The sequence below is a fragment of the Fukomys damarensis genome, unplaced genomic scaffold (assembly GCF_012274545.1).
Source record: "Fukomys damarensis isolate Sample0158 unplaced genomic scaffold, DMR_v1.0_HiC HiC_scaffold_18, whole genome shotgun sequence".
NCBI classification, from domain to species: Eukaryota; Metazoa; Chordata; class Mammalia; order Rodentia; family Bathyergidae; genus Fukomys; species Fukomys damarensis.
In genome coordinates, this window is record NW_022900930.1 from 21479489 (window position 1) to 21495196 (window position 15708).

The window sequence follows — 15708 nt, forward strand, 5'->3', positions numbered from 1 at the left end:
GCTCATTTCTAATCGAACTACTCCAACAAGAAGAAAGCAGACATAGTTTCTGACACAGATATAAAAAAATTATGTCAAAACCAGGAATGGGCCAGATCTATAATTTCATTTATCAGTGATAAATAAACAATGGTTTCTACATAGTAATTTGATTTTATACCTTCAGAAATTTAGGTTTAAAGAAGTAACTCACCAAAAGAGGTGGCAGAGCCAAGTCTCCTGTCTACCAGTTAAACATTCTTATCATTAAGCACACAGAACAAAGTAAATTACATGAGTAAAACATGAGAAGCCTGTTCACTGGATCTCCAGCTTGGTTAAAGCACATATATGACAAAATATGCAAAAAGTTCTACTTTGTACAGTTGCTCTACAAAACAAATAGAACCAATTGGTGAAAGTCATGAGAAAGTTGTTTTTCCAGTTGAATATAAGGAGAAACGCGATAAAAACATTTAAACTATTCAATAAATGGTCACATTAACACAGTGACCATTTCATCATAAACTCTTTAACAAGGTGGATATGTGCTAGACAAGGAAGGATGATAAAGAAAATATTACTTTCTGGGATGCTGGGCTAGACAACATGACTGTCAAAGCAAGGCCATTATAGCCTTCTTCAGTCTCCATGCAACAAAAATGAGATGAAACGTTTGCCAACAAAATGCTGCTTGTCTATCTGCAATTCTTTCCCCCTTGATCTTTTATTAAAGGTTGACATGCCACAGAATTTTTAATGAGTAGTCAATAAATCTGCAGCCAAAAAAAGGGAAATAGAAGCATTTTCCTTTTCATTAAAATTTAATTTCAAATCATAACAGAAAATTATGAACTATTATAAAAGACTTAATTGTCTTAAAATAAGATTTTGCTCAGCATGTTAAAGGCTTACTGTAAAGGGTGTATCACCTACATAATGTTCTATTACATTTGTTAAGTACCTTGCACATGCTAATTAATACAACAGTAAAATATTTTTCTGATAACACATTTGGTTACGAACTGATTAAAAAATGAATATTGGCAAACATTTGTACTCCACAATAAAGATACTTTTTTTTTTTTTGTACCAGGGATCAAACTCAGGACCCTGCACTTGCAAGGCAGGCAAAGGCACCACTGAGCTAAATCCCCAGCCCAATAAAGATACAATTTATCCACAGGTATTCTTCCATTAATAGCACATCAGCACCTCTCTTCACATTATCACAATTATACATGAAACTAGTTATAGAAAGTATAAATGAAAGCCATCTTCTAAATATATATAATTATACAGACTCATCTACAGAAGTACAGTATGAATAAAATATTTAAAAACACACTCTATGGATCAACTCAAGGAAACAGACTTTATGGTCTTTAGCAGCAAATAAAAAATAGGGCTAACCACAATGAGCTGCAATACTACTAATTCTCACTGCTAACCAAATGTAAAAATTCTTACCTTTAAAGACAAAGAAACAGCCACAAGTATTCAGGTGCTAATAACTAGGGCTGTCAAAGAAACAAGTAGGTAAAAGGGGGCCATTGGAGATTACAAAGAATGGAATAACATGATTAGAACTTCACTTAGATTAATCTGAAAAGATTTAAGATAACAAAGTAGAGAAAATGAGTGGTAAGGAGACAAAAGTTTAAAAGCCACTTACTAGTCTAGAGAATGTGACATTAGGTAATCTCTACCTATAAATATTCAGAATAAGGAAATACACTAACAGAAGTAAAGAGTATAAGAAAGAGCTCCAAGGGACCCATTCTTCCTATCCTTGCATTTTCCCTGAGCAATTCAGAGATATAATTGGCTCTTTACTTGAGCTCTCTATGTCACAGATCATAAATGTCCATGGCCTGGGTCTCTCAGAATAGGGAAATAGTCCTCTTTCAACTAGAAATTGATCTAATGATAAAGGACAACAATAACTCCATTGTTCATTCAGATGATCCTTTATGGTTTGTACAAAGATTTTTTTGTCTTTATTTTAGTGCTGGAGATTGAGGTCAGAACCTACCACATGCTAACCATATGCTCTACTACTGAGCTATGCTCCCAACCTCTGCTTGTGCAAAGTTTAAAACACAATAGGAAGTCATCTCCTGGGAAGAGCTGGGGTTATTAGTTTGTTATTGGTTGATCTATTTCTTCATTCAATGAAAAGGGTATACTTTACGTACTGCAACCACTGGGTAAAGTCATGAATTAGATGAGGAGTCACTGTCTTTCAGGCGTAAGATATTTTTTCTGTGTGTTACCATTTAATGTCAAATCCCTGGCCAGGAGTGGTGGCGCACGCCTATAGTCCCAGCACTCGGAAGGCTGAGGCAGGAGGATCACTGTGTGTTCGAGACCAGCCTGGGTTACATAGTGAGTTCCAGATCAGTCTCAACTACCTAGTGAAACCCTGTCTCAAAACAAAAGAAAGAAACAAAAATGTAACTGTCAAATCCCTAACATCCCCTGAAATAGCCCCAGGGGGAGCCTAGTTAAAAAAAATAATTACAACAGTTTCACTTTATCTAAATTCTGCTCCAAAGAAACTAAAAGCACTGTTATACTTGGACCATGACTTCTTCTGTTACCATGATCTTGTACAAGTTATGGCCCTTTGGATAATCTGGAAAATTTATTTACAGGCACATTTACCACCAGTTTTCAGAAAAGCATTAATGGGTTCAGTGGCATAGAGTCTGCCTAGCATATATGAGGCCTAACTTACATCACCAGCAATGCAAAAACAAGTAAAGGCTGAGTCAGTCAAAACCAACACCCATGTATCACTCTCAAATGAACATGTAACATTAATTGCACTTGTGATGAACGTCACAAAAAATAAAGGTGATTATATTTCTAAAACATTCAAACAAGTATCTCACAAGATAAAGTTTGAGGTCTGTGTCCCCAATGCTTTAGAAAAGAAAAAAACCTGCCAGGTGTGGTGGCACATCTATAATCCCCATACCCAGGAGGCTGAGGCAGGAAGATCACCACAAGTCTGAGGCCAGCCTGGGCTACATAGTGAGTTCAGAGCCAGCCTGAACTACAAAGTAAGACCTTGTCTCAAAAAAAGAAAAAGAAAAGAATCTTAGGAAGAATTACTGTATATTCAACCCAAGAACTTTCAATTTATCATTCAGAAAACCACTGAGCAAAGAGCAAGTACTCAATAATTATGTATTGTAATTAAATCACCTGATCCACATTACTTAGATAATTCAGTGTAGTCTAGTAAAACTCAGGCAATAGATTTAATAAGATTTAGTAGTAATTCAAAAAGCTTTTGGAAGTCTGCTTTTTTTCTATTTTCTGTTGCTTTCCAGGAAATGTAGCTTTTAAGAGTATCTGGTATAGGGCTAGGGATTTAGCTCAGTGGTTCCGCTGCCTGCCTTGCAAGCTCAGCGACCCAACTTCGATCCTCAGTAACAAAAAACAAAAAACAACAAGAGCATTTGGTATAGAATGATAGCTTTGTTAAAAATTTTTTTTCTGTTTTTCTGAAACAAGGTCTTGCTATGTAATTCAGTCTGGCCTTGAACTATGTAGTCCAAGCCGGCCTCCAATCTGTGTCAATCCTGCCTCAGCCTCCCCAGTGCTAGGATTATAGGTGTGCACCACCACGCCCAGCTAGAACAGTAGCTGTTTTGAGTTCTCAAACACAGGGGTGTGTGTGTGTGTGTGTGTGTGTGTGTGTGTGTGTGTACACGATAGTTCATTAATTTATCAGGCCTTCTAAAATAGTTTTATATTTGAAATTAGCTAACAAAAACATTAATACTCTTTGATCTCCTTCCCCAACTGTGCCATTTAACTTTCAGCATTTGTAATTCTTACTGTTCCACATACAGCCCAACTCTATTACTTGCTCTGTAATCTTTTTTAACTATTCTTTCTTCTTGTAATTCAATCTGTAAAGATTTAAGACACATCCTAATTTTAATTGAGCTACAACATACACACATTTTAGTGCCAAAAATCCAAACATGTAGAACAAATATGAATGATAGACACACACATAAACATAGACCTTATATTTTATTCAACTTTGAATAAACCTTTTAAAACATATGTTCTAAAAACAATATAAATGCATAAATATAAAATGGTACAAAATTATCTACTTTAAATTGACTCCAGGAGGAAATTTTAAAATAAACATTTCACAAACTAAATTCAGATTAATGAGTCTTAAGAAGTATACTGTTACTTATATTTTTAAACAAAGAAACTCAATTTTATCAACATTAAGCTAATAGCATCCTGAATTTCAATTAAATATACTGGTACTAGGGGTTTAGAAATATAAATTAAATACTCCAGAGAAGTCAGGCATGGCAGCCTGCCTGTAGTTCCAGTGACTTATGAGGTGGAGGCAAGTGTGAGTTCCTCACTTAGATCCCCAGCAAGTTCAAGGCCAGCCTGAGCAACTTGGTAATAAGACTCTATCTAGATAAAATATAAAAAGGGCTGGAGAGATAGCTCATTGATGGAGCTCTCCTGGGTTCAATCCCCAGCAACACACACACACACACACACACACACACACACAAAGTACTCCAGAGTTGCTAATTACAATTACTACAGATTTTCTAAGCACTTATAAAATCTCTTAGCTTTCTCAACATACATTTATAGATTGCAGTTTACTATAAATTTAAGGGCTGGGGATTTAGCTCAGTGGTTCTGCCTCCTTACTTGCAAGCGCAAGGACCCAAGAAGTTCAATCCCCAGTACCAATGAAATAAATAAATAAATAAATAAATTTAAATGACCAATTTTTTAGGAGGTGATTCTGGTTTTGGTTTGTTGCTGATGATGAAGAAATTCTGTAAAATGTATAAATTTTACTCCAATAACCAATTTTATAACAGCCAACAGCTTTCTTTCATTTTATTTAAACAGAGGGCAGTATTTTAAAAAGCTATATTAAAAGATAATTAATTACAACTCTTACTCAAAAGCTGTTGATAACATTTTCCTTTAAAAAAATCATCACAGAAATTAGTTTGATGGCAATGCATTGATTTTTCTATCAATCAGACCTCAGCTCTTTTCCTTCTTTTTTTCCCGTCAATATTTCTGAAACAAATTAAGCCACCCAAGAAAAGGCTATGTCCAAGAGTGAAGAAATTTCTAACCCTTCAAAAATTAAAAAGACATCATGTTCACAGGAGTATCATTCACAACAGGCAAAATGTGAAAAAACAACCCAAGTGTCCATCAAGGGACAGATAGCTAAACAAAATGTGCTACATACTTACAACGTGGTATTACACTTATAATGGAATATTAGCCCTTTAAAAGAACATACAATTATATTTTTTAATTGAGAAAATTTCAATTTTAGAGATAGAATAGCTTATGTCAAACTAACCTTACTACAGAAAACTAGCAATCCCAGAAAAAAAAAGTAAAGAACTAACTTAAAGGCACTAAAGAGCAATAAAAGTTGGCAGATATCAGAGAGGAATGTATCTTTGAAAGAAGAGAATGATACTAGGTAAGATGTGTGCTTACACAACTTTTCCCTGAAGGCAACAGCAGTCCTAGAGGCACAAACCAGTTTGAACTCAAGACAGAAGGTCTGTGTTTTTAAAATTATTATTATTTAAGATAATAAGGAGACAGATGTAAAAGGTACCAGAGCTGATGGAAATAAAGGGAGAGAATACCAAAAATGATGGAGCCATAATATGTAGGTAAAAATCCTCAAACCCATTGCTAACTCTGAGCTACATGTGTGGGGTTAAAACTGTAAGACCAGTGCAAAGTAACAGCTAGAAGAGTGAAATAGCTGAGCAGATACCTCTACTACTGTCTGCCATTGAATCTGGCTACTGACTTCCAGGTCTGAGGGGTTTATCTTACACCAAGAATATAATCCAAATAGACTCAGCCTATAAAACCAATTATCTGTAAAGTGATCAGTCAGTAATTACGGTGCACACTAAAACAAAACCACATTCTTCGTAAGAAGATAATAGAATCCAGAATGTTTCAAAAGCACTATTCATATCCTTTAATTAGAATAAAAATAACATGAGAACAAACCAAAAAAGTAACATGATCAAGAAATAAAACAATGAATAGAAATCAACCCCAAGAATTATCATACAAGGACTTTAAGAGTTATTATAATTATCTTTAATAAATTAAAGATTAAAGTGGTTACAATAAGTGATAAATGGGAAAATCCCAGCAGAGAAGCAAACAATGAAGAAGAAAGAGGAGGAAGAGGAAGAATCACATAGAAATTCTAGACATGAGAAGTAGCCCCCCCAAAAAAAACTTTAAAATTTACCAGATACATTTAACTACAGGTTAGAGATGAAAAGAAAACAAAATCAGGGTCAATGAATAGGAAAGCAAATTAATAAAAATTATCCTATCTAAAGAACAGAGTGAAGGGCCAGGGATTTAGCTCAGTGGTTCTCTCTCCTGCCTCGCAAGTGCAAGGTCCTGAGTTCAATTCCCGGTACCCCCCATAAAAGAACAGAGTGAAAAAGAAGTGTTAATAAATTGCAGTTTATTAAATTTTTACATTTCTACTTGAAAACACCATAAAGAAAATAAAAGGCAGGGCCAGGGATTTAGCTCAATGGCACCACTCCTGCCTCCCAAGTGCATAGTTCTGAGTTTGATTCCTGATATCAAAAAAATAAATAAATAAAAGGCAATCGACTAACTAGGAGAAAAATATTCACTACACCTTTATTTAACAAAGGACATGAATCCAGAATATGTATTTTTAAGCTACAAATTAATTATAAGTTTAAAAGGCTGATATAGACATATCACAAAAATATCAAAATGGTCAATAACACTTGAAAAGGTATTTAACATCATAGTTCATAGGGCTATGCAGTTTAAATTCACAATACAATACTATTTCAGACACATCAAAATGATAAAAATAGTGAAAATAGCAAGTATTGGTAATAATATAAAACAATTGATTTTTTTTCTCATCCACTGCTGGTGAGAGTCTAAAAAGATACCATCACTTTGGAATACTGTTTGGCATTTTCTTACAAAGTTAAACATAAAACTATCCTGTACTCATTCTGATGTGTCTGAAATTATATTTGGATTTTACTCCATATACTGACATGGTTTAGCACAATGTACTAGAATTGCTTCTTTTAGGTATTTCTCAAGGAGAGATAAAAACATACATCAACAGAAATACTTCTGGTCAATTTATTCACTGAATTTCCAAAAACTAGAACAGCCATATGTCCCACAGGAGAAAGGACGAGTATATGATGTTAAACCGTGTCAGTATATGGAATAGAATCCAGAAATAGTAAAGAATGAACTGACACACACACAACAGCGATAAATCTGAAAAACATTATGCTGAGTGAAAGAAACTGGCCACAAAATAATACACACAGTATGAGAACATTTCCGTGACTTCTATGAACAGATAAAATTAATGCATAGTGATACAATTCCAAAAATGGAAGGTGAGTTTTGGTTCAAGGGGAGCAGGATGCAAATGTTCCAGGAGAGTAGAAATGTTCTTTATCAGATTGGGATGGTTAGTTATATGTTTTATGGAAATTACTGAATTACAAATTTAAGGTTTGTGCTTTTTCTTTTCTTTCTTTTTTTTTGAGACAGGGTCTCACTTTCTAGTCCAGGCTGGCCTTGAACTTGTGCTGATCCTCCTGCCTCATTCTCCCAAGTGCACCACCCCCCCATCACCTGGAGTATGTGTGCATTTCTTAAAGTATGTAAATTTGTCCTCATAAAAAGCTATTAGTAAATACTCTTTAAAACTTCTCATGTATAAATTATGAATAATAAAAGTCAAGTTTTAAAAGTTTTAGAAAAATCTTTGTACTTTACTAACAGAAATATTTTTATTTCTGCAAAGTCTGCAAAGTTTAAAATTCTGCGACTCCATATAATTTCAAAATGTTTCTATACTTTTGCAGTATTCATCTTTAAATTTTAATATAATCCCAGTGACCTATGACAAGTAAAATGTGCTTGCTTACTTATTTATCATTTAGTTCTCTCTTCTTATCTAACACATGTATTCACCTGAAAAACTCAAACTCTTTTCTCTGCACAACAAATTATATTTTTAAAAAATGTAATTTAAAAAACTTTTAAACCTTAATTTGAGCTTCAAAGTAATTACCTTTTAAAACAGTGTTTTTAAGTACTTGCTTATTACCACTTGTAGATATAAAACTGTATTGTATTATAAACAATGTCACCTCTAGCCTCCTCTCAAACTTCACTTGTCCTTTCTATATCCTTCTGTAAGACTATCACTTAGTTTGGTTAACTGGGCTGTGAATGAGTGAGCCCGTATCCATTTCCCCAACATACCTTCTCTAGGTTATATCCTAGAAGATATTTCCTCATATGCTTCATATGGTAGAAAAAGCTCCAACTGGCAGGCTAGTTTCATGTGATCTGGAAATTCCTACTCAATAAAAGCTAAATTCTTTCTATTTAACCAGAACAAGAATGTATTTAGTCATCAAATATAAACTCAAGAAAACATTCCTAGGGTCAAAGGAAGAAAGTCAAATAAATTAACTGGAGATCATTATTTTCCTTTTAGAAGATAATGAATTGATTTACATAGTAATCATATACTCTCATTTAATCCTTACCTTCTTTCAGAGCTTTATCCATATTATGAGAAATTACTACCCTTCTAGACTGAACTGTCTCATGTGAGTTTCCACACACAGGACTCTGAAATGTGAGGGAGAAAAAAAAAAGATAAAGATTATTGAATGAATAAATTGCATATAAAAATAGAACCAAAGGTGTGAAGGATCATCTAAAATTGAAATGTTCTGGAAAAGTAAATAAGCACACGAGTCAAGTTAAAAATATTTGGAAAAAAGAATAAAAGATTTTCCTTGATATCATGGTATCATAACAACATGACAGTGTAAGAAGCTGTATACAATCTTGAGATAGAAGTCTTCTTTAAAACAAGGCACAAAATCCAGTTATAAAGGGAAACAAAAAAAACCAAATATAATTATTTAGAAAATTCCTGTTTGATAAAAGAGGCTAGGAGACAATATCTGCAATATATTTGAATAAAAACAACTCAAAGAAAAACCAAGCAAAGAAACTAAAAGGGCAAACATAAAAGATAAATAAATGACAAATAAATCTATAAGAATGAAAACTTTTATTAGCGTAATGACATACCATCAGACTGCCAAAGCAGTGGAGCTCACACTGACAAGGATATAGGGAAATGACTGTTTTCAAATGTTGCTGGTGGCAGGAAGCTGTCTATTTCTACAAGCTTTAAGAAAGAAACTGAGTTGCTATTCCTTATTGGAAAGAAAAAAATTACCACTATCCCCACCCCACAGCCTAACAAGTTTTTAAGTAATGGAAGAAAGATAAAAGAATTTAACACCATGTCCCAGCTGAGTGGGGCACATGCCTGCATTCCTAGGTACTTAGGAGGCTGAATAGGAGGATCACTTGAATTTGCATGTTTAAGACCAGCCTGGATAACACAGGGAGACCTACCTCAAATAAATGAATAAATAAACAAACAAATAAATAAAATAACAAAACAAAACAAAAATCACGGGCCAAAAATAACTGGGTTACTGTGCATGCAGATTTCTCTTTAAAGATTTAATGTTTCTAGAGCTGGAATCTCCTCATGTGGAAATGAATTTTAAATTAGCCAACTGCATACTCTTTCTCAATGTCTCAAGGTGGAGTCTGAGAGAGAAAGAAAAGAAGGGAGGAAATAACTCAAAAACCAAACTTGAGTAAGTGCTTGAATAACGACCGTCTTCATTCTCTACTTATAGTTTGAAAAAGAAAAAATCCACAGGCAGGCTGTCTTTCCTAAAGGCTAGTTCTTGAAGGCAAATGTTTTATTTTCACCATCTGGGTTACCACAGGCCTAAATCTTCTCTAAGGCCTACCTCTTTTGGATAATCACTTTCCTAAAATACTGTTTTAGGAAAGATAAAAGGAAATCACATGTACTTCTCCCACTGTCACAAAGGATAAGTGACAGAAATCTTCAATATCCTAGTCCAGAAACTAAGACTTCATGTATAGTCTGACCCCCTCACTCTTGTTTTATGATTTTAGTATCCACATCATAATAAAAGCTTTTGGTGAACTATACCACAATTATTTTAAAAGTACATCTTATTTTTTATTTAAAATAAAAGACATCTTTGCTTTAAGATTTAAACTCAGAAATTACAGAACATATTGTCTTCTGAAAATAAAAGATTTAAACTCAGCTTAAAACAGACTTATCAAGATCATTTTCAATCAGTGAGATCACTGGGGTAAAACATTAGAGTTCTCAACATATAATCACTCATTTTAAGAATGTTTTCCAAAAAAAAAGGGCAAAATCTAAAAGCTTTTTCATGTAACCAGATACTTGGAATCAAGAATGGACGTATCAAGGAACCCTTTCCTGAAATATGTATCAGCTTATTAGTCTAAAGCCAGAATGTACTCAAATTGTTTTTGTATCAAGGCTAAAGACACCCTCTCATGTGGTGGCAATATCCAGAGAGAAATCAAGCAAAGAAATCTGGTTATTCTGATACTATTAGAAACTAAACAACCAAAACTATCTGGAACTCAGCCAATAAATATATCTCACTGCCCACTGTTTTAAGAGGACGTTGCTCTCTGGGTTGCTTCCAAGTCAATCCATGAGTTGTATGTAATTCCCTTATATACATTAACTGCATTACCAAAATAAACAAATGTCTCTCCTCTTTATTACGTACCATTATCTTTTTAATTTTTAAAATCTATTCCAGTTTATTATAAAAGAAAAGTAACTGTACAAAGCTGAAGATGTGATGAGTGAAATTTGCTGTGAAGCTAGTGAAATTATGATTTATCCCACAAAAAACAGACACAAACCCCCAAAATCATCATTAATTACATGGGGCTGTCACATGGCTAAGTTTTCCCAAGTATTCTCAGCATCTGACAATCTACCGGGATCTCAAGACAAATGTTCTCATTCTTAAACTGTTAATCTAAAAACCATGGCTCCTTTCAAAACTTGGGCCTCAAAAATTAATTCATTCAAAATCAAAGAAAAGGGGGCAGGAGTAGTACTCAGAAAGATGAGAAAGGACTAAGGAAAATAAGAACAGTTCAAATCCCAAACCTAGTATAAGGAAGAAAATCATAAAGATCGCAAAGGAAGGCTAGGGATTTAGCTCAGTGGTTCTGCCACCTGCCTCACAAGCACAAGATCCTAAGTTCAATTCCCAGAACCCAAAACACACACACACACACACACACACACACACACACACACACACAGCTATTCGAATCCCAGTACCAAAAAAAAAAAAACCCCAAAAAACAAAAAACAAAGAAAAGACTTATATCAATTCAATTAGAAACAAAAAAGCATAATAGCATCCAAAAAAAAAAAAAATGAAATACCTAGGAATCAATCTAACAAAGGAAATATAAGACATCTACGTGGAAAACTACAGTACTCTGAAAAAGGAGATGGAAGGGAATATCAGAAAATGGACAGATAACCCTTGTTCTTGGATAGGAAGAACCAATATAGTAAAAATGGCCATACTTCCAAAACTGATATACAGATTCAATGCAATCTCAATCAAAATCCCAATGTGACAGACCACCTGACTCCATCTGTGTAAAGCTGACTGATTCCAGATGGTGGCCTCCCTCTTCTCCCCTTGAGAGTTCCTCACTTAATGCATGACATACCACTATATCCTGCAGTCTGCAGTAATATGTTACCTTTACATCTTCCCATTTGGTAGAATCTTTACAACCTTGTAAACAGGTTACTTCAACTAAACTCCCCTGACCCCACTAATTTAGCAAAATTCTGCTCCTGCAAAATTCTGCTTGCACTCCCCATCTCCCTGAGCCCTCCCCAATTAGAAGAGCTGCTTAAAAGGACCCTGCAAGCCATTTTTCCTCGTCGAGAGTTTTTCCAGCGTAAACTGATATTGAATAATATTGTGGCAATTCTATATAATCTCTCATGATATCTCACAGAATTAGAAAAAATAATTCTAAAATTCATTTGGAACCAGAAGCAACTTAGAATAGCAAAGGCAATTCTGGGCAACAAAGGCAAATCAGGTGGTATCACAATCCCTGACTTTAAATTATACTGTAAAGCTACTGTGATAAAAATAGCACGGTACTGGGAAAAGAACAGACCTGAGGATCAATAGGACAGACTAGAGGATGCAGAAACAACTCCATACATACTCCACTGCCTTATCTTTGACAAAGGAGTCAAATACCTTCACTGGAAGAAAGATAACCTCTTTAATAAATGGTGCTGGAAAAAATAGCCTTTCACATGCCGGAGATTGAAACTAGACCTGTATCTAGACCATAAACAAACCTAAAATCAAAATGGATCAAGATCTAAATATTAAAATGGAAACACTAAATCTGGAAGTGAGAAGAGAATGCTTGAGGACACAGGAGAAGAGAGGGCTTGAGGGCGGGAATGGGGCACAATTAAAAAACAAGAAAAAGAAAAAGAAAACAAGGCAAACACAAGAAATACCAAAATCCAGAAGATCATTAGTAACTACTACGAAAAACTGTAAGAGAATATGGAAAAAACAGACAGATTCCTAGATATATATGAATTACCAAAAGTGAACCAAAAGACATAAAAATTGTGAACAATCCAGTAACAGGAAATGAAATTGACAAGGTAATAATAAACCTACAAGTGGGCCGAGGATTTAGCTCAATGGCACCGTAATTGACTCACAAGTGCAAGGTCCTGAGTTTGATCCCTGGTGGGGGTGGGGGAATACAACTAAGAAAAGTCCAGAACCCACAGATTCACTGCTGTATTCTACAAGAACTTCAGGGAGGATAGAATGCCAGTATTCCTCCAACTCTTTAATGAAACTGAAAGAGAAGGAACACTTCCAAACTCATTGCTGGAAGCTAGCATTACCTTGATTCCAAATCCAGACAAGGTCCCTATGGGAGACTGCAATACTGATTATGCCCCAAAGCAGGATGTAAGCAAAGCAGATTGTAAAGAGTTAACCTCATGATTGGCTTGTTTATAGAAGTGAGTGTGGCCTAAGCCTACATACCAAGGTCAGAGTAACTCACACCCAAATTCCATTCCAACAACTAAAACCTTCTAACTAGAAGGACAATATTCTAATTACAACCATATATTTTGTTTATTCTGTTCCTAATTAGAGAATGCTTCGTCTTATCCTTCAAGAACCCTACTCACATTAATTTCCACAGAAAATGCACAATTGTGTGTCATCACACATAGTTCTGCCCTTGCATGTAGCCTGCTTTTATTACCAATAAAAATCAGTGGCTTGGACTGGCCAGTGCCTCTGTTGGTTGCATCAGCATTGGTTATCCTGGCTCTCGGCTTTCTCTGTCTCTTAATTCTGTCTTTTAGGTTTATTTTTTCCTCAGTTCTGTGTCATACACTCAGCAGAAAACTGGAACCTAACCACAGAGGTCTTCATAGGTCCTAATTTAAAAAAAAAAAAGTACAGGCCAATATCTTTAATAAACACAGGCACAAAAAGCCTCAACACTATACTGGCAAACAAAATGAAACAGATCATATACCGTGACAAAGTAGTCTTCATCCTAAGAATGCAAAGATGATTCACTATATCCAAATCAACAAAGGTAATATACCACATAAACAGAAGCAAGAATAAAAACCACATGATCATATCCATAGATGCAGAAAAAGCCTTTGATAAAGCTCAACATCCATTCATGATAAACCCTAAATAGGCACCGAAGGACCATATCTCCATTTGAGTAAAGCCCTTTATGACAAATCTACTGCCTATTATTCTATAAAGTATTAGGAACAAGATGTCCACTATTATCACTCTCATACTTGAAACTTTAGCCACAACAAACAGGCAAGAGAAAGAAAAACAATGTGTATGTACAGGAAAGGGAGAAGTCAAATTATCATTGTTTGCAGATGACATGATCGTTTACATAGAAGACCCAAAAATTATACCAAAAGACTCCTAGAATTAATAACCAAATTTAGCAGTGTAGCAGGATACAAAACTGACATTCACACACACACACACACACACACACACACACACACAATTTTTATTGAGACAGGGTCTCACTATGCAGTTCAGGCTGGCCTTGAACTATGCAGATCAGGCTGGCCTCTGACTCATGTTGATCCTCCCGCCTCAGCCTCCCAAGTGCCGGGATTACAGACTTGCACTTTCATGCCCAGCAACACACAAAAATGAACAGCGTTCCTATGCACCAACAATGAAATCACATAGAAAAAAATAGGAAAATATCTCTCATGATAGCATCAAGGAAAATTAAGTACTTAGGAATTAATCTTAGTAGATGAAAGATCTCTACAATGAAAACTACAAGGTACTCTGAAAAATGATATTGAAGAAGTAATCAGAAAATGGAAAGTCAGCCTCTGTTCTTGGGTAGGCAAAACTAATAATGTCAAAATGGTCATACTTCCAAAACTGATATAAATAGATTTAATGCAATCCCCATCAAAATACAAATAGCGTTTCTCACAGAACTAATGAAAACAACCCTAGGCAACAAGAGTAAATCTGAAGGTATTACAATCTAGGATTGTTATATTACAAAACTATAGTGATTAAAAATAATATGGTAGAGATAAAAAAAAAAAGACATGTGGATCAATGGAACAGAACAGAAGATGTAGAAACACCCCAGCACATTTAGCCATATGATCTTTTTTTGACAAACACATATGCTGCAGGACAATCTCTTTAGCTGTACACATGCAGAAGATTGAATCTAGACCCATATCTTTCACAATGTACTAAATTAAAATAAAAATAGATCAAAGATCTAAATATTAAAACAGAAACATTTAACCTACTGGGATAATAAAATACATAAAACTCTTGAAGACAAAGACACAGACAAGGACTTTCTGAACAGAACCTCAGTTGGTCTAGAAATAATATCAAGAATCAACACTCTCAATAGATGCAGAAAAAGCATTTGATAAAATTCAACAGCCATTCATGATAAAAACCCTGCAAAAAATTGGAATAGATGGTCTATACCTCAATTTAATAAAGGCTATCTATGAAAAGCCATCAGCCAACATCATATTGAATGGCCAAAAACTGAAAACCTTCATGTTAAAATCAGGAACAAGACAAGGATGCCCACTATCACCACTTCTCTTCAATATAGTTCTGAAAACATTAGTCACAGCAATTAGACAAGAGAAAGAAATTAAAGCAATAAAGATAGGAAAGGAAGAAGTTAAACTATCATTATTTGCTGATGATATGATACTCTACATTGAAGATCCAAAAAACTCCACCAAAAAACTTCTAGACTTAATTGACAGATTCAGTAGAGTATCTGGATACAAGGTGAATACCCAAAAATCAATAGCCTTCTTATACACAAATAACAGACACATGGAAAGAGAAATAAGGGAAAAAATTCCTTTTACAATAGCATCCAAAAAAATGAAGTATCTAGGAATCAATCTAACAAAAGAAACAAAAGATCTCTACACTGAAAACTACAGCACTCTGAAAAAAGAAACTGAAGAGGATATAAAAAAATGGAAAGATATCCCCTGCTCCTGGGTAGGAAGAATCAACATAGTGAAAATGGCCATACTACCAAAACTGCTATATACATTCAATGCAATGC

General features: G+C 34.7%; 1 protein-coding gene across 1 annotated transcript in view; it reads right to left on the reverse strand.

The window, feature by feature from the left end:
• The window catches only part of Snx25 (sorting nexin 25), a 96339-nt gene that overhangs the window by 76776 nt on the left and 3855 nt on the right, over positions 1 to 15708 (reverse strand). The window contains exon 2 of the mRNA XM_010619750.3: positions 8634 to 8718. Coding sequence (XP_010618052.1) covers positions 8634 to 8718 — 85 coding nt within the window. The remainder of the gene's footprint in view (positions 1 to 8633; positions 8719 to 15708) is intronic.